At 53.6% G+C, this 23,443-nt stretch overlaps 1 protein-coding gene across 5 annotated transcripts in view; it reads left to right on the plus strand.

The window, feature by feature from the left end:
• The window catches only part of SSH1 (slingshot protein phosphatase 1), a 64,543-nt gene extending 45,689 nt beyond the window's left edge, over window positions 1-18,854 (plus strand). For 3 of the 5 annotated variants that reach the window (XM_059040291.2, XM_067014510.1, XM_067014512.1), the window contains 5 exons: window positions 115-161; window positions 1,625-1,771; window positions 3,310-3,510; window positions 5,594-6,137; window positions 9,426-15,535. In XM_059040291.2, coding sequence (XP_058896274.1) covers window positions 115-161; window positions 1,625-1,771; window positions 3,310-3,510; window positions 5,594-6,137; window positions 9,426-10,652 — 2,166 coding nt within the window. In that variant the 3' untranslated portion in view covers window positions 10,653-15,535. Of the gene's footprint in view, window positions 1-114; window positions 162-1,624; window positions 1,772-3,309; window positions 3,511-5,593; window positions 6,138-9,425; window positions 15,536-15,563; window positions 15,681-17,498 lie in introns of those variants that run through there. The other 2 variants (XR_010836727.1, XM_067014511.1) reach the window with 2 other exon arrangements.
• Window positions 18,855-23,443: the final 4,589 nt, after the last annotated feature.

Consider the following 23,443-nt stretch of genomic DNA (forward strand, 5'->3'; position numbering starts at 1 on the left):
CAGGGGCCCATGAGATACCCACCACCGTCAGGGCTAGCGCACACCGTGCATCCCGTAAGCAGCTCTGAGGCTGACGTGTGACACTCACGGGGGTTTGTGTGATCTGTCCCCCAGGGCTCTGAATGGAATGCATCCAATCTGGAGGAACTGCAGGGCTCAGGGTGAGTCTGCTCCCCTTGTCTTCCCTCATCCTTCCAGGCAGCTTAGAAACACTCAGCTCAGCCGTCCATTTGAAGCCGAGCCCTGGCGCTGCCTGCCTGCCTGGAATTGCCCACCCCAATCTCCAAAGCAGCTGCCGGCCTGATTTGCATAGCTAAACAGATGTGTTTCAAAATGCCACCTCCTGAATAATTCATGGGTTTTAGATTTTACTGGGGTTTAGAAATGTGTGTGTCAGGGAGAATGATTCTAAATCACCCTCAAACGGTATAGGACAGCCTTGGATGCTGATGCGGCCACGAGCCCCCCCACCCCCACCCCCGCCCTGCAGAGATGCTGAGAGCACCAGTTTGGACGCACTTACCAGTGGGCCAGTCAGCAACCCTGCTCCCCGGACCACTCCTGGTTCTCTCTGTGGTTGTACTTTTGAGCCTGGTGGGAATCTTGCAGCTAAATGCTCAGCGTTGGCCAGAAACACATGCCTGTCTCAATCTGAGAAATATTCGGCAGCAGGGATAAAAAAAATGCTTAAACCTAGACCTTCAAGAACAGATGTCTGGACATTTTTTAAAAAAACAACACAGCCACAAAATCACCATCCTGTGGGTCTGACATGATGGCATTCTTGAATTACTGCATTTAAAAGTCAAGACTAAACAAGTCTTAAAATATATCTTTAGAACTACTGGTTAAGATGTGTTCTTTCAAGAGAAAGTGATCTTAAAGTATAGGGTGATGCTGTCTATGCTATATCTTGCTGGGAATAAATAAATGATTTTAAAGGTTTTTCTTTTTTTCCCAAAGCATTTTTAAGTATGCTCTTATGAAATCTATTTGAGGTGTTTTCAAACTCCTGAAATTACGTTGGTCTTCCAGGAATGTAAGTATTAAGGTTAGAGAACTATAGAACCTGAGTTTACTGGGTTAGCAGACCCTCCCAACTATTTATTTATTTACAGCCTGCCTTGTTTCAAAAAGGAGTTAAGGCAGTTCCCAAGGACATAAAAAATGGATGGATATATTCAGCTTTTTAACTACTTAAAAGTGGAGACGTTGGTGTTTTTTTTTTTAAGCCTCTGTATACTCAGAATAGTTACGAATGTTGAAACTTTAAAGGAGTTAAAAAATGTATTTAGGTAATATGTGTGATTACTTTCCAGAATTAATGTTGCTTAGCAATGCTTTGGACGGAGCTTTCTTTTTATAAGTTTTTTAGGCAGAAATTTGTTTTTTTATCATACATATAATGTATTCTCATCATGTAGAGGGTATTTAGAAGATATCAAAAAAAAAAAAAACCCAAAGACCACCACTATGAAGTCCTGCCATAACAACACAGACCCTTTATAAATGTGTATTTAATTTTTTCTCTGCTCAGTTTGTTGTTACTTTGGTTTTTTTCCATCCACATTCTGATTCTCCAATTTGTTCTTTTTTTTTTTTTTTTTTTCCTTTCTCATTGCAGTGTTGACTACATTTTAAACGTCACTAGAGAAATAGATAATTTTTTCCCTGGCTTATTTGCGTATCATAACATCCGAGTCTATGATGAAGAGACCACAGACCTCCTCGCCCACTGGAACGAGGCGTACCATTTTATAAACAAGGCAAAGTAAGTGGGCGGAGAAGTCAGAGAAACCAGGCTGGGGAAGAAGCTGACCAGCAGCCGCGGGGTGGGCAGACATTAATGGTGACCCCAGACACAGCTTCCTCCTGGCTTGAGGGGCCTGTGATGTCTGACGGGCCTCTGGTTTTAGAGTGCCTGGACCCCAAGCATCGAAAGGGCCAAGTCATTGATCTTCTCCAGGGGTCCCCAAATGAGCTCGTTCTCTTTCACCTGCTGTGACGTTTGACCCCCGTTTCGTCATTAGCACTGGCTGCAGGCAAGGCCCCTGTACCAAGCGGACACTCTTGGGAGCTCTGCCCATGGGGAGTCACAGAGCCAGAGGAGAGAGGAGGGTGGGCGGATCGTACGTGACTCAGAGCACCTTTGGGGCTGCTTCCCTGGAGAAATCTACTCGGGCAGATGCCCTGAGCTGTGGCCCACCTCCACCTGAGTGAGTGTGACTCCTGTTCATGTAGAATGGGACGGACCATCAGAGGTCCCCCCTGCCCCGAGCCTGTCACTGCTGTCACATGTCTTTCGTCCTCACCTTATTCTCCTGTGGAACAACTCTGTCTCACTGAAGTCAGGACCAGAAAGAGACAACTCTTTGAGATGCTATCAAGAGACACCTCCTCTTCTGCTTTGCACCCAGGTCGAAACTCCATGATGTAGGACCAAATCTTAGTTCCCCTGGGTCCCTGGGGGATAGACTTTGGCAGTCCAAAAAAACCCCTGAGGTTTGAGGATGAACTTGAAGCCTGGGGAATAGGAAATGAGCCTGCTCGCACCGAGCAGGTGTGCTGCTTCTAATGGAAACAGTCAGGCTGGCCGGCCTGCTACCTCCTGTACAAATAAACTTTCACAGGTGCAGCCCTCCCCAGCCTGGTGCCCCTCACCTTTGTGAGCAGGCGACAGCTAGAGCAACAGTGTTCCTGGCCTTGCCATGTCTGTTAGATCAGCCTCACCTGGGCTGGTACCATCTCCCTACAAAAAGCCTGTCGGCCCGTCTGTCTCCTTTGGCTTCTTTCTCTGGTGGCCAAGTCAAGTGCTGCGGACTCAGGCTGGCTCCTTGACCCCCCTGTCTGCCGAGGCACGCTCTCTGCCAGGGGCCCGGTGGCTTTCAGTTCGCTGACCCTGTTTCTCTACAGTAACCTGCTCCCTGTCTCCATCTGCTCTAGCAGCTGAGTGAGTAGCTTGTGCAAATAACCCCTTTCGCTGCCGGGTTGCTTCCTGCCCAAGGGCCTCTGTTCTCCCGGCGGATCCTAGCCACCTGGGAAGGTTCCCGGTTGGGGAGCCTTCTCCCTGCAAAACTTGGCCAGGCCAGGCCAGAGTGATCTCGATTTCCCATTGTATGCTAATTGATTTTGCAGTGAAGTTATTTCCGACTGAGGGTGTGTGAACATCTGCTGCCTGAACATCAGGACCTCGGGGGGTTTGGGCAATGAGATAACTTCAGAGTTTAAAAAAAAGATCCATTGTGCCAGACCTGAGAGAATGCAGTTGTATCAACTTTTGCCCTCTCCTCCCCACCCCCATGGCTGCAGGAGGAACCACTCCAAGTGCCTGGTACATTGCAAAATGGGTGTCAGTCGCTCTGCTTCCACGGTCATAGCCTATGCGATGAAGGAATTTGGCTGGCCCCTGGAGAAAGCCTACAACTACGTGAAGCAAAAACGCAGCATCACACGCCCCAACGCGGGCTTTATGAGGCAGCTGTCTGAGTATGAAGGCATCTTGGACGCCAGGTGGGTGCCTGTCTGCAGAGAAGAATTGGCAGAGCCGAGCTCCAGAAGCCCTGCCGCCCAGCCGGCCGGGGCTGCCGGCCACATCCCAGCCGGGCTCCCGTTTGGCCCAGCGGTGGCTTCCACAGCCAAAATCCTGCCTCTTGGGGTTGGGGGGAGCCGGCTTGAGAAAAACAACGATTGTTTGGGGTTTGATTAGTGGTTTCCAGGAGGGATCTGTGCTTATTGTGTTGGCACGCACATAAAGCTGTTTTGCAGCTGGAGGGAGCAGGGCACGGCTTCTAATCCAAGGCAGGACTCCGTGTGAGTCTCGGCCCGGGGCTGCCCCGTTTCCCGAGCACCTGCTCTGTGCCAAGCCCGTGCCAGGCTTCAGCGCAGGGCAGCTCCAGGGACTGCAGAGGCAGACCCGGGCCCACCGCTGACGAGCTGGTAGCTCAGGGCAAGCTCATCAATCTCTCCCTGGCCTCAGTCTCCTCTTCTGAGTTAAGAACTAATCCCCCTGATAGGATCGTTGTAAAGTGTCCACGAACGCCGCGCAGCTGCTTCGCTAGACCCGGCTCACGGTCAGTGATGACATAGCTGCTTTGTAATTCTCTACCCACCACCTCCACCCACCCACCCCACTGTGAAAAAGGTCTGCAGAGGACAGGGGATCCCCCGTTTATGGTGAATAAGGAACTGACGCTGGAGGTTAAGGTGTCCCGTGACACACAGCCAGTGGGTGGCCCAGGGATCGGGGGGCATGCCCGGGTCTGTCAGCCTCTGGGGTTCCCGTGCAAGGTGATCCTGCCCCCACGGCGGGGTCCCCCAGTGACCCCAGGTGGATCGCTGCTGGACTTGGGGACTCACTCTCCCCCTGTTCCTTTTCTGTTCAGTCTGCCCAAGGCCTCCCTGGGGCATTTCTGCCCGGTGTTGTGAGGAGGCCACAGGCTAAGTCCACCAGCTTCCTGGCCACGTTTGGGGAAGCGACTGGCGGGTCTGGAGAACAGCTCCGGACATCTCTGGACTCCCTCACTGTCAACCAGAGAGCGGCTGGACAGATGCTCAGGCAGGGCCGAGGGGGACGGAGAGGAGGAGGACGGGGCACATCCTGCTCTCGCCTCCGGTATCCCTTCAGTCATTTGCTGCCATCGGGGGTCTGCAGGCTAACCAGGGGTTGCCAGGCAGGTTCACAGCAGCACAACACTGACCTTGAATTATAGCCCCACCTGAGGGCCCTCTCGGCCTTGCCCGGATCGTGCACACAGAGCAGACGGCCGTGAATGACCGTGTTCCTCCTTCGCATTGAAGAACAACAGCCAACCCTTAGTTTGCATGTCCTTTTATGTTTACTTCTTTCTCCTCTTAACTGTCACAACCCTGGGATGTTGGTGATCCTCTGAGGTTAATGGAGGTGACTCATTTACCTGATTTCACTCTGAGCCTCTTTCTTCTTCTTTTTTTTTTAACCCTTACGTTTACAAAACGTGTTATAAAAGTTAATAACACAGCATTAGAAGACTTATTTTAAAAACTGACCTGTAATCTCTCTGACCTACACAAATATTTCCAGTTTTCTGGCATCTCCCCAGCTTTATTCAGGTGCATTACGTGTTTACGTGGTAACGTTAGTGTGTATAAGTCTTTATCGACTCTCTACTTCGATCTGCGTTATTTTCCTGTGACATAAGTAGGAGAGGATTGGGTTTCTTATTTGACAGATGGGGAAACAGAGACGGAACATCCGTGGCATGACCAGGTTCACCAGGAGAGAGGACACACTAGGACCATGATAGGATTTCAGGTCCAGACCCTCTTCCCATGTCTGTGACATCCTCATCACGTGACAAAGTTGTTTACGTGACTCCACATGGATCATATGTGTGGGATGCCATACGTACGGGAGCCATGATGACTTAGGGTCCTAAGGCTATTTCTGTCATTCTCGAATTTCTTGGGGACAAATGAACCGAGAGAGGCTTTACCCAGGGGAGCCCCTGGTGTCCACCCGAGCCTTGGATTGCCTCTTGCTGGCTCCGCACACCCTTCCTCCCAGGACCCTTGGGCACTGGCATCTGCTGACCTTCCTCTGCCTTCCTTCCCCCAGCAAACAACGGCACAACAAGCTGTGGCGCCAGCAGCCTGTGGATGACCCAGCGGGGCCTGGGGACTTCCTGCCGGAGACCCTGGACGGCACCCCAGAAGCCCAGCCGCCCTGCCTGGACGCCACCGCCCAGCCTGGGTTCCCGGGCAGCGGGGCCCCGGGGGGACCCGCTCTCCCCTGCTGTCTCCGGCGACTCTCAGACCCCCTGTTGCACTGCCCCAGAGACGAGACGGGCGGCTGGGTGCACCTGGAGGATCTGGAGAGGGACGCTCTGCTGGAAGAAGCCGCTCAGCCGGCAGAGGCCTCCGAGCCGGCCGGACACCCCCCAGAAGGCCCTGGACTCTGTGAGAAGGAAGTGAGGAAGCAACTAGAGTTTGGGAGCCCCCACGCCCGGGGTGGCTCGACGCCGCAGGTGGAGGAGATGGAAAGGGAGGAGGCCCCGGGAGCAGGGAAGTGGGGGCAGCCCGTAACCGAGCTCAATAACCTGCTGAACTTGGAAAACCTAAATAACAACAACAGCAAGAGGAGCTGCCCGGACGACTTCGAGGTAGGCCTGGGGCCGCGAAGGGGGTGGCGGCACGCACGCCATTTCTGCCCCGGGGGCAGCCCCCGCAACAGCTGCCTCTGCCAGCTCAGTGGGTGGCTTTGCACGCAGTTCTGCAGGCCGATGGGGATGGTAGATGACGGAGGACCCGGGACCCCTGGGGAATGGTGATCATCCCCCATATGCCCTCTTCACCCCGGTGCCTCATTCATGTCTGAGGCAGAGTTTCAAAGTCTTTTTCCTTTTTTCTTATGTAAAACATAAAACATATAACTTATGGGAATTTCCTGGCGGTCCGGTGGTTAGGACTCCGCGCTTCCACTGCAGGGGGCCCAGGTTTGATCCCTGGTCAGGGAATTAAGATCCCGCATGCCGCAAGGCGTGGCCAAAAAAAAAAGAAAAAGAAAACCCACAAAACATATAACTTATCAGCCAGCTTCAGCCTTTACCAGTGTACGGCTTTTCTTCCTTTCATCTCACCCCCATCCACGTTCCCATACCCTGGATTATCCTGAAACAAATCAAATCCCAGATCTGTCATTTCCATCCCAAATGCTTCCGTTTATAACCTAACCATAACACCGTTGCCACCTTGAAAAAGCCGACATCGTCAAGTATCTAGTCTTGCAACTCAGACTCTAATGCTTAATTAACTCCAGCAGTCCCTCGTAGCTCTCATACTTGGTGGGTTATTTGCAGCAGGGCTTTTGCCTCAACCTGGCACTTGCTCAGAAAATCAAGAATTCCTCCAGCCTTTTTCCTCCTCCAAGTGGCCCACGCGTGGAGGCTGGTTTCATGGAGGGACGTCCTCCGTTGCCTGGTCTTGGGTTCTGCCCTGGCTCTGCTGCTGGCTCGCCCTGGCCCGGGGGCAGGAAGCTTCATTTTCAGTGGCCTGACCACCCACCTCCCGGGCCAGCTGTGATTCTCTAGTGAGAGCACTGGGGAGGCAGACAGAGGCACCCCCTGTACAGAGAGTTCGCCATCGTCACATTGTAATGCAAACAATACTGGGAGGTTAAATCCCCCGGACTCCAAATCAGGACCCAGATTCCAAACTGAATAGTAATTACTCTCAAATTTCCCTCACTGCTCACCTTCCCTTTAAAGAGCAAACGCCTATCAAGATAGATGATATAAAACCTCTCTGTCCAGGACAGGGGTGCCTCGGTTGGTCCGAGGTGACGTAGCTGTGAGTCGTAGAATGGGGACCACGAGAGAAGCCTGGATAAGAAGATAAACGAAGGACCCAGCCTTCCTTTTCTGGCCAGAGTGTGGATGGGTGACATTGTCTAGGGAATAGGACCTAGAGACAAGCATCCATTCACTTGTTCAAGTTGTGTTTATTAACTCCGGGGTCAGGTTGGTGAGGGGGCACGGCTGTAAGGTCGCTCAACCCACGTGGTCTTACAGGGAGATGGGAGGTGAACATGTAAGGCTGTAGCAAAGAGAACATACAGGTGGTGACACGGGTAAGGTGGGAGGGGAGGGGATGAGACGGAGCTGGCCGTGCAGAGAGCTAGGAGGAGAATCTTCTGGGCCCCAGGCCCCTGAGGGTGGAAAGCTTGGCCTGGTTGAGGGGCAGTGGCTGAGGCGCAGTTGGACAGGTGGCCGGGCACGCAGGGCCTCGGGGCATGATGGCAGGGCCCTGCGTGTTTCCTCCCAGGGCGCTGGGAAGCACGGGAGGGTGTTAGGGGGTTGGTGACAAGGCCCCTCTGGCAGTGGTCTGCAGGCAGACCGATGGGGTGAGATGGAAGCCAGGCATGTGAGATGGGGGTGGCTCAGAGGATGGGACAGAGACCGAAATGCACAGCTTAAGAGGCATCCAGAGACGGGGCCCTCGGAGGGCGGGGACTGTCTTGCTCGAAGCCCCTGCGCCCAGTGCAAGGCGTGGCACAGGACAGGCGCGCTCCCTAAGTAGGAGCTGGATGAATGAATTCCCTCCTCCCTTGTCTCCCCATGAGCTCTGAAAGGTGCTCTCAAATCTCCCACCATGGTAGATCTCACCACGGTTTAGAACGTTAGATTCTAAAGTTTTTAGAAGAAACAAACATAGAGACACTTTGGTCAAAGCTTCAGGAAAATGTCTGTGTTTGGGCCTCACCACAGGGATGACCAAGCCCTGCTGGTCGACCTGGAAACCAGCCCCAGGAACCCTGACCAGGATGGGGTCCCGCAGGAGACCCGGCCCCTACCTGCCCCACCAGGCGCCCTCCACACGCCCCCTCGCAAGCCTCCAGGAATCGGGGCTGGGTTTCCCCCTGACTCCTCCAGGACTGGACCGGACCCTGACTCCTTAGCTTGCGGGGACCTCGGGCTGCCACACGGGCTGGCATGAGTCCCTGACACGACAGAGGGGCAGGGAGAAACCTTTTGCCGAGAAGGCTTGGTTTTCAACCGCCTCAGGAATCTCACAGCGAAACAACTCGCGAGGGAAGAGAGTCACCCTCTTGCCTCCACGTCTGCGGTTCCCGGCTGGGTCTCAGCCCAGAAGAGCAGCCCTGGTGCCTTTCGATGGGCGTGTGAGGGAGTGAGGGCCTGCCCTGCCCATCAGGAGGAGGGCGGGATGGAGAGGCCCACGTTGAGCTCACGGAGACCCCCAGTGACCAGAGGCGGGGTGTTTCTTGGGAAGTGGTGCAAACGTGCTTTCCACTGGTGTATGAAACCCACCTCTGTCTGGCTCCCTCATCGGGGCCATGGGCACCCATGTTTGGGTCTGTATTAGAGTCTTTCCGGAACCGTTTCTGTCCTTTGTCACCTCTCTGCGAAGAGCACAGTTAGATGGTGGCTCCTTGGAGCCATGCTCTGTTGTGCCAGACAGGAAGGGTTCTGTCTTCAGGCTGCAGACTCCGGACCCCTTCTGAAAGGGAGACACAGTTACTGTGCCGGAAATGTTATTTCACTAATTCTCACGAGGCCACGAGGGGAAAGGGTGAGGCAAAGTCACTCTGGTTTCCAGGCAACACGAGAGCGCTGGAAAGGGTCATTTGGTGCAAGTGGCGGAGGTGGAGTTGAGAAGGGAGGCCCTTGGAGGCCTTGCTCCTGGCCATGTGGCCGAAGGTTTGCGCAGGACTGTGGGCTCATAGCTTCCTGGAAGTTCGATTCAGTGTCTCTAACTCATCCCTAACCTGCTTGAGTCACGGTCATATGGGTTCTGAGAGGGCTCTATCCCAGCCCCAGCTGAAGTGAGAGCACTGCCAGCCCAGTGCCTGCCCCAGCCCCTCCTCCTGCCCTCCTTGTATTTTTCAGGCTTCGGCTTGTGTCGCGTCCTCACGATGTTCTTGTCCCTTTCAGCATGATGCGATCTTTGGGATCCTTAACAAAGTGAAGCCTTCCTACAAATCCTGCGCCGACTGCATGTACCCTGCAGCCAGCGGGATTCCCGAGGCCTTCGGGGAGCGATGCAAGAACCCCGGTGCTCCCGCCATCTGCACCCAGCCCACCTTCCTGCCCCACCTCACATCTTCCCCCATGGCCCATGTGGCCAGCAGGTCCCGAGCTTCAGAGAAACTGTCCTCTGGCCCAACCGAAACTCCCCCATTCCTACCACCAGCAGGCTCGAGGAGGCCAGACATCAGTGGCCCTGGGTCCGGGGCTGCCCCAGAGCTACCAGCCAGCCTTTTGGAACCTTCCAGAGAGACTCACAAAGTCCTACCAAAGTCCCTCCTTTTGAAGAATTCTCACTGTGTTAAGAACGCTCCCAGCGTGGAAGTAGCGAAGGACAACTCGCCACCCAAGAAGGATGCGAAGCCGGCCAAGGACCTGCGGCTCCTGTTCAGTAAAGAAGCCGAGAAACCGACAGCCAACAGCTACTTGATGCAGCACCAGGAATCCATCATCCAGCTGCAGAAGGCGGGCTTGGTCCGCAAGCACACCAAAGAACTAGAAAGGCTGAAGGGCATGCCGGCCGACCCGGTGGCCCCCTGCAAGGATGGCCTCGCCGGCAGGCTGGAGGCCAGCATCCCCGAGGAGAACCAGGACCCGGATCTGCCCGGCCAAGCCCAGGGCGACGAGAAGCCCGAGGCGGGCCCCCCTCCGTCAGAAGGAGCCCCACTGAAGAGCCCCCCGCTCTTCCTCTGCCGCCCAGACCACACCAGTCACTTCTCAAAAGACTTCCTGAAGACCATCTGCTACACCCCGACCTCATCCTCCATGAGCTCCAACCTAACCCGGAGCTCGAGCAGCGACAGCATCCACAGCGTCCGCGGGAAGCCCGGGCTGGTGAAGCAGCGAACACAGGAGATCGAGACCCGGCTCCGGCTGGCGGGCCTCACGGTCTCGTCCCCGCTCAAGCGCTCTCACTCCCTCGCCAAGCTTGGGAGCCTCAACCTCTCGACGGAGGACCTGTCGAGTGAGGCCGACGTCTCCACCGTGGCTGACTCCCAGGATGCCAGGTTGAGCGAGTCTTCCTTCTTGCATGAGCCCCCAGTGGCCCCCAGGAACCCAGCTGCAACCTCTAAACCATCAGGGAAATCTGCCCCGGAAAACTTGAAAAGCCCTTCGTGGATGAGCAAAAGCTGACCCGCCTTTGGCTGCGTTTGGACTTCTGTGATCCCTCTTTTAGTTTCACTGTGGATTTTGGTCCACCCCTTCTGTCTTGATTTCCTTTAAACAGTTGGCGTTATCCTTACTTTTCCTCCCGTCTTGCGGCAAAGGGGAGAAGAAGAAACAACAATACCTAGCATACAGCACAAGAAGAAAGGGAGCATGGGTTTTGTGGCCTGGGAGTAGACTCTTGACTCCAAATGAGGTGTTTCAGGTGCTTCTCGTGTGTTAAGAAGAGCATTTATGCAGCGATGCACACGCATCAAAAATCCTGTGGCGCAGTGGTTAAGAATCCACCTGCCAACGCAGGGGGCACGGGTTCGAGCCCTGGCCCGGGAAGATCCCACATGCCGCAGAGCAACTAAGCCCGTGCGCCATGGCTACTGAGCCTGCGCTCTAGAGCTCACGCTCTGCAACAAGAGATGCCACGACAATAAGAAGCCCGCTCACCGCAGTGAAGAGCAGCCCCTGCTCGCCACAACTAGAGAAAGCCCGCGCACAGCAATGAAGACCCAACACAGCCAAAAAACAAAAAATCCTCTGGCACAACCTGCAAAAGAATAGCTGTGGCACTGGCATTGCCACCACGGCACGTGTCCTAGCTCATTCAGGCCCTTCTGGGAAAACTCGTGGTGGCAGTAGAAGTCCTACCTCTGACCCTGCTGTGCTCTTTATTTTTAAGCTCCAGTAGTGACCAAGGCTCATCCCAGGGGAAAATGCTGTGTCAGAAGAGATTTTTCCAAAAGAGAACTTTCTGTTGTGTGGTTGTCAGGACCCCAAAAAGTACTAAGACTTTTAAGGTGCCTGCACCAAACACTGCTAGTTAAAGTGACACGAAGGCACGAATGCTGTGGTCAGGCCAACTCCAGGGTGAGTGGAGGTCCTCTGAGCAGTTGACTTGCCTGTCCTGGTGTGTTGTCACAGCTGAGTGACACGTGTTTGGCCGGCCCTGGGGTGAGGTGGGGGGAGATGTGTGTGGGGTCCTCAGTTGTTGCTAAAGGTCAGTCCAGTTGTCCCCCATCTGGGGAGAAGGACCCACAGAGTATCATTGAGTCTCATCTGCTGCGGAACCCAATGCGGTCATGTTGTGGTTCGTAGGGACTCAAGCGTCGGGCGGGGCCGGGGATTCTGAGATGTGGGTCGCCCCGTCAGGAGCCCCAGCACTCAGGTTCATTAGGTCACACGTGCTCATGTTTGGGGAGGAAAAGGAGATTTCAGCAGTGAGGAACGCTCAAGTCACTCTCAAGGAACAACTTCGCAGCAGCTTCTCTGAGAAGTGGGACTGGTGGAAGCCTTGGCAGATGTTTACAGTCTCCCTTTCCTGCGGTGAGAACGCTGCTTCCGGTTTCTCTGCGGCTCTTCCCGGTGGGCAGGGTGGCACGTGGTCCTGAGTGGCTCTGGGAGTCGTCCCTCTAAGGATCTTGAGTGGAGGGGACTCCTCTGATGTTGGCCGGCAAGACAGGATGTTAAAATATTTTGGAGAGAGAGAAGAGGTCAGTTAAGTTGAATTCAGGGGTCAGCAAACCATGGTGTATAGCCCCAAGAGCTAAGATTGTGTTTTACAGTTTTAAGGGGTTATCGGAACATTAACAAATAGGCGACAGAGACCACGTAGCCCGCAAAGCCTAAGCTAGCTACCTTGCGATCAGGCTCTTTACAGAAAACCTTTGCCGAGCCCTGGCCAGTGAAACTAGAAATCCTTCAAGGGCCAGCCAAATTCCAAATGTGGGTAAATGAGTCGCCATCTTACGTTGGTCAGAACTGGGCCCCCAAGAGTAGCCCGGGCAGGGTCTTCGGGAAGAAGGCTAGTCCGTATTTCAACTAGTGGGTAGAGTTTTTGCAAAAACCCTCTCTCCAGAAATTTTTTCTCCCTGGCCTTATTTTTTTTTTTTATTAAAGTGTACGTTATTTTACCTTATCGGAGTTTGTTTTCCCACCACTGTCAATTGTAATCAGCTTAAAAGGTGATTATCCACTTATTCCGGAAAACCCAGTTGGGTTTCCTCCTGTCTCTCAGCCAACAAGAGCACAGTCTCCAAAAAATATATCGGGTTCAGTGTTTTGCCAAATTAAATTTCATGTGGTGGATCAACTTTTGTGTCAAAATAATCCGTTAGATTTGATGATGCCAGGCTTATGTTGGTTTTTTAACCATGCCTGGGTAGGATATATTTTTGAAGACCTTCATTTTGAAAGCCATAATTTTTCTTATCCAGTTAAAGGGTGGGAGGAGGATTACGAATGCTAGTGGGTCTTTGACTTTTGGCAAAGTTATCCATTCGTTGTCAGGAGCTAGTCTATCAGTATCTAAACAGACCAGGGCCCAGGTGCCGATCATCAGAGCAAAATGAAGCATTCTTGATGGATGACACTGTAGCCTGGAGAAGAGGGTGAAGGTTTTTCTCTGAGACCCAGATCAGTGGCGCACAAACATATGGCAGATTGCTATTTTAAACGTTATACTAACAAGACAAGAGCACTCTACCAGGCTTGGAGACACCTCGGCAAAGACAGATCCATACCGGTCTCTGAAAAGAAAGCTTACACCATAAGCTGGGCCACATCTTGACCAATGCTTCATCTGTAAGCTTAGCAGACGGGGGAAATTCCGAATGTAGGCGGCAGTGGTCTATGCTGTGAAAGTCATTGATTCTGGTGACTGCCATCTTCGTGGAATGCCTTTGTCGAACTAGTAGAGAACAGAAACTTTCTAAATCAGCTCAGTACCCTGTGAATTCAGCTGCATTTCCTCTTGCACCTCACCTTTCCCTCACTTGCACTCTCATTCACATGGCATGCCAAAGTTAGAGTGAACTCCTCTAGGTCTTCCTCTTGCATTGATACAGGGAGGTCTTCTCATCTCAAAGTTTTGTTGAGTCGAAGAAGAGAAGTGGTCACAGAGAGAGGGGAAACCGTGCTGCCCTCTGATCGGGACTTGACCTTGCCGATTTCCATGTCCTTGTCTTGTAGCTACTTCAGGGCCTCGGAGTCATGTGCATCATATCATGAACTTCTTGAGAACAAGATTCTTGCCCCCAGTCTCCCCTGCCTCCTTGGTCTCAGTGCAGGCACGAGTGCCAACCTCTCGGCTGCCGGACAGCTCTCTGCTGGGTGGAGGCACCCGGTCCGTCAGGCGAGCAGGTTAACTCCGTCCAGCTCCACCCAACTTCCGCTCCATCCCACCCTCTCCAGCTAAAAAGCGTTCCAGCCCTTTCTAAAGCCTTTTCCCTCCTGGATAAGCCCAGAGGGTACCTGGGATGGAGCCAATGAGGCCATAGAATTAGCATCGTCAGGACAACCCTGTTACGTCAGCGCTGTGCCCAGGTGCCATCCCAGGAGGCTGATGGATCCCCTGCTCCCCTGGGGCCCCTGCTCCCCAGCGAGAGGGAGTGCTGTCATTTAGTCGAGAGCATGTGAGTAACCTCACCCAGGGTGTCCGAAGAGCGACTTGCTGTCTGTTGGCTGGAAACACTTGGTGCCAGAACACATTTCCCAGAACCCTGCTCTGGCTCGCCACCCGGCAGGGCTTCCCCGCGCCCACGCGGCCGGCACAGTGACGGCCGCCCCTTCGCCTCCGGCAGGGGAGCCAGCGGGCAGGAGATTTGTGTCAACGGGACAGCGTGGTGCAGGGTCACCGGCTACTGTCCCACCCCCAGCGTCTCCCCGATGCGGCATGCCAAATGAAGGTACTTTTGGACCCCTGTGCTCAGCTACTTGGTCTTTTTATTGTCTGCTCTGCAGTTGAATACGTATGTGTGTGAGTTCACTCTGCACAAATATATATGTATTTGAATCTATCTATCTATCTGTCACTTGAATCAGAGCATCACGTGTGCATCCCTCCTCCCTCACGTACACGCACGCTGTGTCACCCGAGCTATGAAGCGGGTCACCTTGAACGGTCTGGAGCAACGCCGTGCGGTGCTGCCCTTGGTGGGTGTGGATGTGACCACCTCGTCTTTGTCTTGCAGTGGGTGCTGCAGCCCCGGCCTGTGTCGGTCTCTTAGCAGGAGTCTTAGAACCAGACCCCCGGTCCTCTGCTGTCCTTTCTGTCAGCCGCGCTGCTCAAGGAGATGGCCGCTCCCTCCTTCCTTCCCGACACTGTAATTATTGTTTTACAATCGAGTGCCTTAATAATAGTTTACAAATACTGTGTATTTATGGGCAACCGTTAAGCTCTCGCCTTCTGTGATTGGATACTTTGCCTCGTCAGTAGTGGTTGGCGTTTTAGGGCTGGAGCTTGCCTGCCCCGTACTTGTGCTGGTCTGTTGCGCGGCTTCTCGCACCTGCCCGCGGCCAGGCCAGGAGCGTTGCTAGAAACGGCGCTGGCGGTTTCTGCTGGCAAGGCAGGCATGGTTTCGGCCACGGCCCGGTCCGTAGTAAGCAAGGAAAGGACGGGAGTGGTTTGCTGGCCAGCCGGGGGGTGGCGCGGTCCAGGTTCCCCCTGGACCACGGCCCAGCCCCTCCCCTGTCCCCCATCACGCAACTGTACTCCTGTTCAGTAGAGTTTTTATTACCACCTAGGCCCCCCGTTTTCCTCTCTGCTGGTGTCCTGAGCTCTTTGCAACAAAATGCAGGTACAGACCGCCATCAGGAGCTCCACAAGATGGGCTGCCCTTTGGTTTTCAGAAGCCGCCAGTGGGTTCCAGTGGGTTGCGTTATGATATCAATGATTTTTTTTATTATATTGTTTTTCTTCTTGTTTTTTTTATATTATATATTTAAAAGGCAGTATCTTTTGTACTGTGAATTTGCAGTAGAAGATGCATAATGCACTTTTTTTTTTTTTACTTCTGTTGGTGTGTACTGTATATAGTCTGTGTGCTTCTTGTGATGAAAATAAACTTTTTCTTTATAAATGCCTGATGACCTCCAAACTTGTGCCAGAAAGCAACAGCCTCTTCAGCCCTTGCCAGGAGACTTGGCTGCAGCTTCGTCACCAAGATGGCCCGTCTTGACTGAGCATCTGCCATATGCTGGGCCCCATGCTAAACACCTGGACAGGTGAGACCAAAGAAAGAAGGTCAGCTCCTGCAGGAATCATCCTTTTTCCTCCTGATCTTGCCAGTAAGGATGAGCCGGCCCAGTTGTGGGTGGTCATTTGTATACCAAAAAAACCTGTCCCGTCCCTCCACCCCACCACCCAGTGTGGGACTTGGACTTGGGGTGGCATCTCTCCCTGCACAAGCTCTAAAGCTAGAGGTGTGCTCAACAGAACGACCTTAGCTGCTCACACGGGAGAGGGGACAGTGGGAGCTCATTGTGGCTAACGGCCAAGGCAGGAACCCCAGGGGATCCCAGTCGCTGGACACAGCAAAGGCTCATCTCGTGCTCAGATCACAGTCCACTGTAGGTCAGAGCTTTTGGTGGCTCTCCTCGCTTGGTGTCTAAGCCAAGTCAGGCTGCTTCCAACAGAAAACCCTGCCTTCTTGGAGTTCTGTGCATCTAGCCGTGCAGCAGGGCAAAGAGCATGGGACTCACATTCCCTCTTCACCACCTTTGGGTGCCATACATTACATTCCAACGAGCAAGTCACATGGGTGAGCACTGACCATCTGCCACTAGTGCCTTGATGTGACCATGGAATTCCAGCGCCTGTGGATCCAGAAAAGACTCTGTTTAGTTCACCTAGACTTACTCTGCCCCTCACCTGGACTCACAGGAGACTAGTAGATAAACCAGAATGCAAGTTTTTCACTTTACAAAAAGAATTAAAACCGTCAGGCAGACCAGATTACTCTCACTTGCCGATTACCACATTGAGCCCTTCTAGGAAAATCTACACGTGAAGCCAAAGTATGGTTAGGAATTGCTTATTCAGTCGGAAATCAAAGCAGAAGGTGAGTGGCGTGATCGTACTCGTTGGTGCCACCAAGCTGTAACGCAGCCCTCTCTGTTAGAGGTTTTTGGAACTGAACCACTGAGGGTCGTGGTTCAGGACGCTCATCCTAGGAAAGGCTGGAGACACCTAACAAATTCTCTTCGGGCTGCAAACGTGAAACAGAGGCTGAGGATGGGGCCCAGCACTCTGTATGATTCCCATGGATTCCGTGGGAATTCTGATGCCATGTTTTAGAAACCATTGAAATAAGAACGTGATGCAGTTGAGTAGGCTTTCCCTTTGCTAGTTACAATCACATTTCCACACATGCGTTCTGGAGACAACACCCACCCACATCGCCCTTGCAGAATGTGGGTGTTCCCAGATCATCAGATACTCTTTCACTCAAGTCCTCAGAGAACCTTCCTATAACTGACTGCTTTGATCCTGATTTCGTCCTCCGAGTAGCAATCCTGAGGTTGATTGTGATCCCAGGTCTCGCCGGCAGGGGGCGTGGTTGTGCAGGGGAGGAGCTACATGCTGGGGGGGTGGGGGAGGCCCTTCCTGGCAAGATGCTTGGAAGAGGTTCCAGAAAGCAGACCATGGAGGACAACGTGGCATTTCAAAGGGATTCACTTCATGGTAGGAAAGCCCTTTCCAAAGTTGTCCAGCCGCAGCGCACAAAGTGAGCTCTGCCCGGAAAACACCACCCACCCACCCCTGCGCCCTCAACGAGGGAGCAGAAGCACACTTCTGAGACTTCCGCGTACCCAGCACTTTAAAGAATCCCGTTGAATCCTCCAAAGGCCCTGTTGACTTTACCCTCAGTTTACAGTTGAAGAATCAGGCCTGCAGAGTGTAAGTCATTTGTCCAAGGTTACATCTAAAAAGTGGTGAAGCCAGGACGTGCTGCTCCTTCCCCACCTGAAACCCTCTGGGAGCTGCCCCCGACCCCAGAAGTAGAAAGCAGCAAGCTGAAGCTGCATCTGATCTCCCTGTAGGTGCCAGCAAGAAAACATCCGAGTCAGAAATGAAACCTCCAGCCCTTGGGAAATCTGACCCACTTTAAGCTCCGAAGGCTATCTGGGCGGCACAAGGTGTGTTTCCCTCCCCCATATTGGATTCATCGTATTTTGCCTTGAAAGGGAAGCTGCTCATGCACCCTGAAGTATACTTGCAAAGGGTCCCGTTTCGGCCCCAAATTCCTTTTTTTGTAAACCGTTTCAGCAGGTAAAGTGTCGGCATTTGCGTGAGCAGAACCCCCAGCACAGAAAAGGATGCACGGGAACCTGACCCTAAGAGAGACACATTCTCCCACAAGTGGTTGGAGGTGCCGAGCTCCCTCTGGTTTTGAAATTAGATGTCACAACGGGTGAAGGACAATGCTACCTACCTCAAGGGGGCAATAATTTGAGAATTAGCTGATAATGTATGCAAACCTCTTCTGCCTGGCATACCACTTGCTAAGTCAGTGGCAGCTCTTACTGTTGGTACTGGCAGGAGGGATGGAGGGGAGGGAGGGGAAAAGGAAGTAAACTGCACTGAGCATCTACTACTCGCAGGTGTTTCATGTGTGTAGCTGAGTTGATCCTCACAGCAGATGTGACTGTTTTACAGACAAAGAGGTGGAAGCTCAGAGAGGTTAGGTCACCTGGATAAGGGCCACACAGCCAGGAAGGGACAGAAGCTTGGGGTGCCTGACTCCAAACTCATACACTTTCTACCCCACCATCTTCTCTCCAAAGAAGACAGCCCTTAGTGCATAGTAAGCACTCAGTAAATACCAGATGAGAGTCAATGAACGAAATATGCTGTGAAAATGGGTCCCGAGTTTCATTCACCAAGGCTGGGAAAGCTTGGGGACACCCATGACCGCCTAAACCACGTTCTCCCAGGACAGAGACATGAATCAGACACCTCTGGGACCCCAGCACACTGGGCTTGGCACACTGGACTGAGCCCTGGGTCAACACCAGGCATTTACTATGCAGGAATCAAAGAATCCTGAGTTTTTAGAGATCAGAAGAATCTGAAAGGTCATCCAGACCAGACCCCTTTGTAACATCCATCCATTCCGTCATCCTCTCTCATTCATGTGCTCCTGCCATGTGCCAGATGCCCGAGACAAAGAGGAGCCCGTCTGTTTCACCCCCTGGCAGTCCTGATGGAAAGCCCATCTGTAAAAACTAGGAAGGAAATACACCACCTGCCAACAGCAATGGGGTTAGATGGGGAGGATTCGAGGTTGACGTTTTTTGCTTTTATCTATTCTAAAATCTCTGCAATAGGATTATTATGTTATTTTCATACTTAAAAAGGAAAATGTAAAGATTTAATAAAAGGATGCTTTGGCATTGAGCTAAAATTTGCCCTCCTAGCTCCCAGGCTCATGGTTCTAGGGAATTCAGCACTGCATTTTGCGGGGAGGGTCTCTTCTCCCCTCTGATGGGGTAACGGGCCCCCTGGAACAGAAATTGCACTCAGATCACTGAGGCTCAGGGGTGCCAGGCAGGGGCTCACCGTCCTGGTGTGTGAGCTTCTCCAGGCCACTGTGCCCACCCCCTGAGCACTTGAGGCCTGGCTTCCCGGGCAGCCGCACAGGACTCTGAACTTACAGGGGACCTGTGATTCGTCTATGCTCTGCTGTCTCTGTCTTTAATTCTTTAATGAGGGCCAGGCCTTCTCATTTCCCACTGGGCCCTGCAAATTATGTCGCCGGTCCTGGCAGCGTCACCACGCTGATCAAGGGCTTTGGAGAAGGACAGCCCAGGGTCTTGCTCCCTAACTCACCCACTCTGTGACCCAGATCACTGGCTTAACCTCTCTGTGCCCCCTTTTCCTCATTTGAAAAACAGGAATGACCTCATAGTGGTGCTATAAAGATTAGCGCTGTGTCATCAGCTCACAGTGAAGACCTGTGAATGTAGATATTATTTGCTAGATGACGTACTGAGCACAGGTCCTGGCACAGAGCACTCCCTCCATGAGTAGTTGCTATAATCGTGGGAAAGACAGTGATCCGATGCCCACAGACCAGCCCTGTTGACGGCCACTCCTCTTCCCACGCCGCTTCCTTAGCATCCTCTGAAGGGTAGAGGGAAACCGACGTGAGCTCACTGGAGGAGGGACTCAGCTGGGCTGTGCACGTGCGTCCTCCTCCTCCTCCCCTGCCACCGACCCCTCGGAGGACGCCAGCTCTGCCTGTCTCCCGATACAAACACCATTTGTCCCCGACCTGGACCCAAATGGTTCTTTGCAACAGGCCTTTGGGGAGGGGAACGGTGTGGGCGGCCTATGAGTGTGGGCTTGTCCCTGTTGCAATCCAGAGGTACATCCTGTTCTGGCGTTGCCATGGCACAGCCAAACATCTGCCACAACAGACGTCTGAGGCTGGCGGCTGGCAGCGGGGCTGCGGACGGGTGAGGGCCCGGACACGGCCCCACCCCCCCGCCACTCACACGTATGCACAGGCTTGCATCCACACGCAGGCACACACACTTGCACACGCGCAAGTTGGCCTTCCAGGACAGACACATCTCCCATGGAGAAGAGTTCCCAATTGTTGGTTTTCTTCCTGGAGGTCCTGGAGAACAGCCTTGGCAGGACCGGGCCGTCCCGAATTCTTATCCTGGTCCAGCCCACAGCCAGGCTTCCAGAGCTGCCCCAGGCCCTGGCCTGCTCCCCAGATGGAATTTGCTTTCCTGGTTGTTATTGTCATTTTTCCTGATTTGGAAGTCAAGCGCAGTCATTGTAACACAGTCACATGATGAAGAGTAGTGACAATAGCTGCCCTAGTGGTGGTAGGAGTGGGTACCTCTCACTAAAGATACACAGGCAGAAAGTGCGCGGAGCAGCGTCTGACTCACAGTACGCGCTGTACACACTTCTGTTAAATTAAACAATTGTTAACATGATCTGATTCCATCTGGCCATGCAGGTATTAGAAACACATTTTCTAGAGGAGGAAGCTGAGGCTGAGAGGTGCCATCCCCTGCCTAAGGTCCCATAATGAGTGCCCAATGGGATCTGAGCCCAGGTTATACCAACACTAGAGCTCTAAGCCCAGAATCTTCCACCCTCCCAAACCCCCACCCTCTGCTGCTTCCTGAACGTATTGGGGGGGATCCCTTCCTCCCATCTTATCACAGGGCCCCAGCCCTGACCTCATTCCTGCTGGAGGTCCCAGTGGTCCCCCCGAGGTCACAGACCTGGCCCTAGACTCCCTGCAACCACTCCCTGTCTGAGGCCTTTGGGGTTTCTTTTCACTGGTTTGCCCTGTGTTCGTAGGCTCCCAGGGTCTCGGCGCTCTCTGCCTGTCGCCAACCAGGGCCTAGACCTCGATGGTGTCACACCCCTTCCCTCCCTGCCCACTTTCCCTGCCCTGCCATGAGGGCTCAGTTGGGACTATAATGTGAGTAATAACAGGTGACATTTCTTGAGCCACACTGGACAAGGTGGACTTTATCACCATTTTTCAGATGAAGACACTCAGAAGGTGAATGCTTTTGGGGCCCGGTTGCCCAGCCAGAAGGTAGACAGAACTCCAGAGCCAACACCAGGAAGCCATCCCTGGCAGCACCTCTTCCCGCCCCAATTCTCGACGAGGTGGCTCTTCTGTCTGAGTACCCCATGGGCATGCTCAAGACCATGAACGCCCTGAGGGCAGTGGCTGGGGCAGCTTTATTATGATCCACCCTGTGCCTATACCTGACAGAGTAGATGCTCAATAAACATTTGTTGAATGAATAAACAATGAATGGTGGAGCTGACCTCTTTTCCCCCCTCTCAGGCCAGGAGAAGTTTGGGAGAGTCAAGCCTGAGTTTGAATCATTCCTCTGCCACTTCCTGGCTGTGTGATCTTGGACCAGTTACCTAACCACTCTGAGGTTTCGCTCTGTGGGAAGGGTTGGAGATGACCTACAATGACTGCACATAGTAGATGCTCAGTAAACACTGTAGAGAAACAATGGACGCTCAGTAAACAGCACTGTAAAGAAAAAAGGATTCAACTCTCAGCTTCGAAATGGATTATATATGTGACCTCAAACAAATCACTTTCCTTCTCTGGGCTTCATTTTCCAGATACATCCCGTGGGGATGATAACAGCACCCGTAGCTCAGTGGTGGTGAATGAAGGGACATAGTGAGTCCCCTATAGTAAGTGAAGTAATGGACGGCTTGTGTGATGGAGAATGAGCTCTTTGGGGGCAGGGATGGCTCCTACTCTCCCACCCGCCCCTCGGGCCCCACTCAGTACCAGGCACACAGCAGCTGCTCAGATGCCCGAAGGAACTGAATCTTGTTTCAGTTCTTTGTGCTGCAGCCCCAGAGAGCCAGCACCGGCTCCTGAGCGCTCTCCCCTCCAGGCCGACTCTCCTATGTTTTCCATCCCATTTCCGATGAGGTGGAGACGGAGCACCAGCCCTGCCCCTGCCTCTGTGCTGAGCCTAGTGGAGGTGGGGTGGCAGCTACTCCTCCAGGGCACACCTCCCACTGGAGGCTGGCAAGGAAGTCGAGGAGGGAGTGGGAGAGGAAGTCCCTCCAGAGTTAGCCCTGCTTTCCCAGGGGCCCAGACCCCTCAGACAGGAGAGCTGGGCTTCAAGCCCAGCACCCCTACTCCTAGCTGTGTGACTGTGGACATGTCACCCCACTTCTCTGAGCCTCCCTTCCTGTACAATGGGGCTGTTGCTGACACTGGCAGCCCCCTAGGGTTGTTGGGAAGCAGGTGAAGTGTGGAGCATACCATCGGCACTCCATAAATGCACCAGGCACTGCTGTCTCTCAGTTTTTACAGCTCCTGTCTTGCGCAGATGGGGAAACTGAGGCCCACAGAGGGCCAGTGTCTTGTCCAACGTAGCAGAGCCTATATCTTGCTGATTCCAGCTCTGGCCTTAGCCATTCTCCCTGTGCAACCCCAAATAACCAGCAGGGCTGGGCGTCTGGGTAGACCAGGCAGGGGTCTCCTGGGTTGAGGGGGTGGGGGGAGTGGAGGAGAGCACAAGAATAACAGACACCCTTGCTGAGGGCCTACTTGTTTTCTCATCAAATCCCGAAAAAACGATGGAAGCGGTATTACTGTCATCCCCATTTTACAGATGAGTAAACTGAGGCTCAGAGAGGGGAAGTCACTTGCTCAAAGCACACAGTGGTGGGAAGAAGGGTCTTGACTTCAGCCTCAGATCTGTTTGTTGAATGCAGGAAGAGACAGTGGACAATCGAGGGACACTGAGTTCCGCGGTTTGGGGAGTTCAGTCGCCTCCCCCACCCTGGGAGGAGAGGTAGGGGAAAGACACAAGGTCAGTAGTATCTAGGGTTGGGCTGTTATTAGATGCTCACAAAATATGGGGAGAGGGAGCCCTGTCACCCTTATCCACCTACCCCGGGTTCCAGAAGCCTCCCAGGGTTGGCGAATGACGTCGAGGAGCCTACTGCAGCTCCCGGAGGCGGGGCCGGGCGAGGCGGTGCTGGGGGAGGTGGAGGCGGGGCGTTGCCTCCCGCGGCCCCGCCCCACAGGGTGCGGCTGGAGCCTCGCCATCCGACCCCACGCAGACGCTCACCGGGACCCGCACCGGCTGTAGTGTAAGGTCTTCAGGAGAGTGCGCGCTGCGTGGGCCTCCCGGAGCCCCCGGCCTCCAGCGTGCCTGCCGGCCTCCAGGTGCACCATCTCCAGTGCACCCCGCAGGGGACCTTGGGAGCCATCTCAGCCTCCGATTCCCCACGGAAGGACCCGCTAGTTCCAAGGTCCGAAAGAACCCCCACTCGAAAAGGTGAGCACCTTTGGTGGTGTCCCTCCGCTCCATTGGACCTGCAGACTGGACAGTTATCCCTCGGGGGCATCCTCACATCTGCATTCTCAGTACTGCTGCCCATTTGCTAGCAACTTAGGCTAACTCCTGGCCCTCTCTGACCCTCAGTTTCCTTATCTCTGCCACCATGGCTTGGACTT

Source organism: Kogia breviceps, chromosome 15, assembly GCF_026419965.1.
Source record: "Kogia breviceps isolate mKogBre1 chromosome 15, mKogBre1 haplotype 1, whole genome shotgun sequence".
Lineage (NCBI taxonomy): Eukaryota > Metazoa > Chordata > Mammalia > Artiodactyla > Physeteridae > Kogia > Kogia breviceps.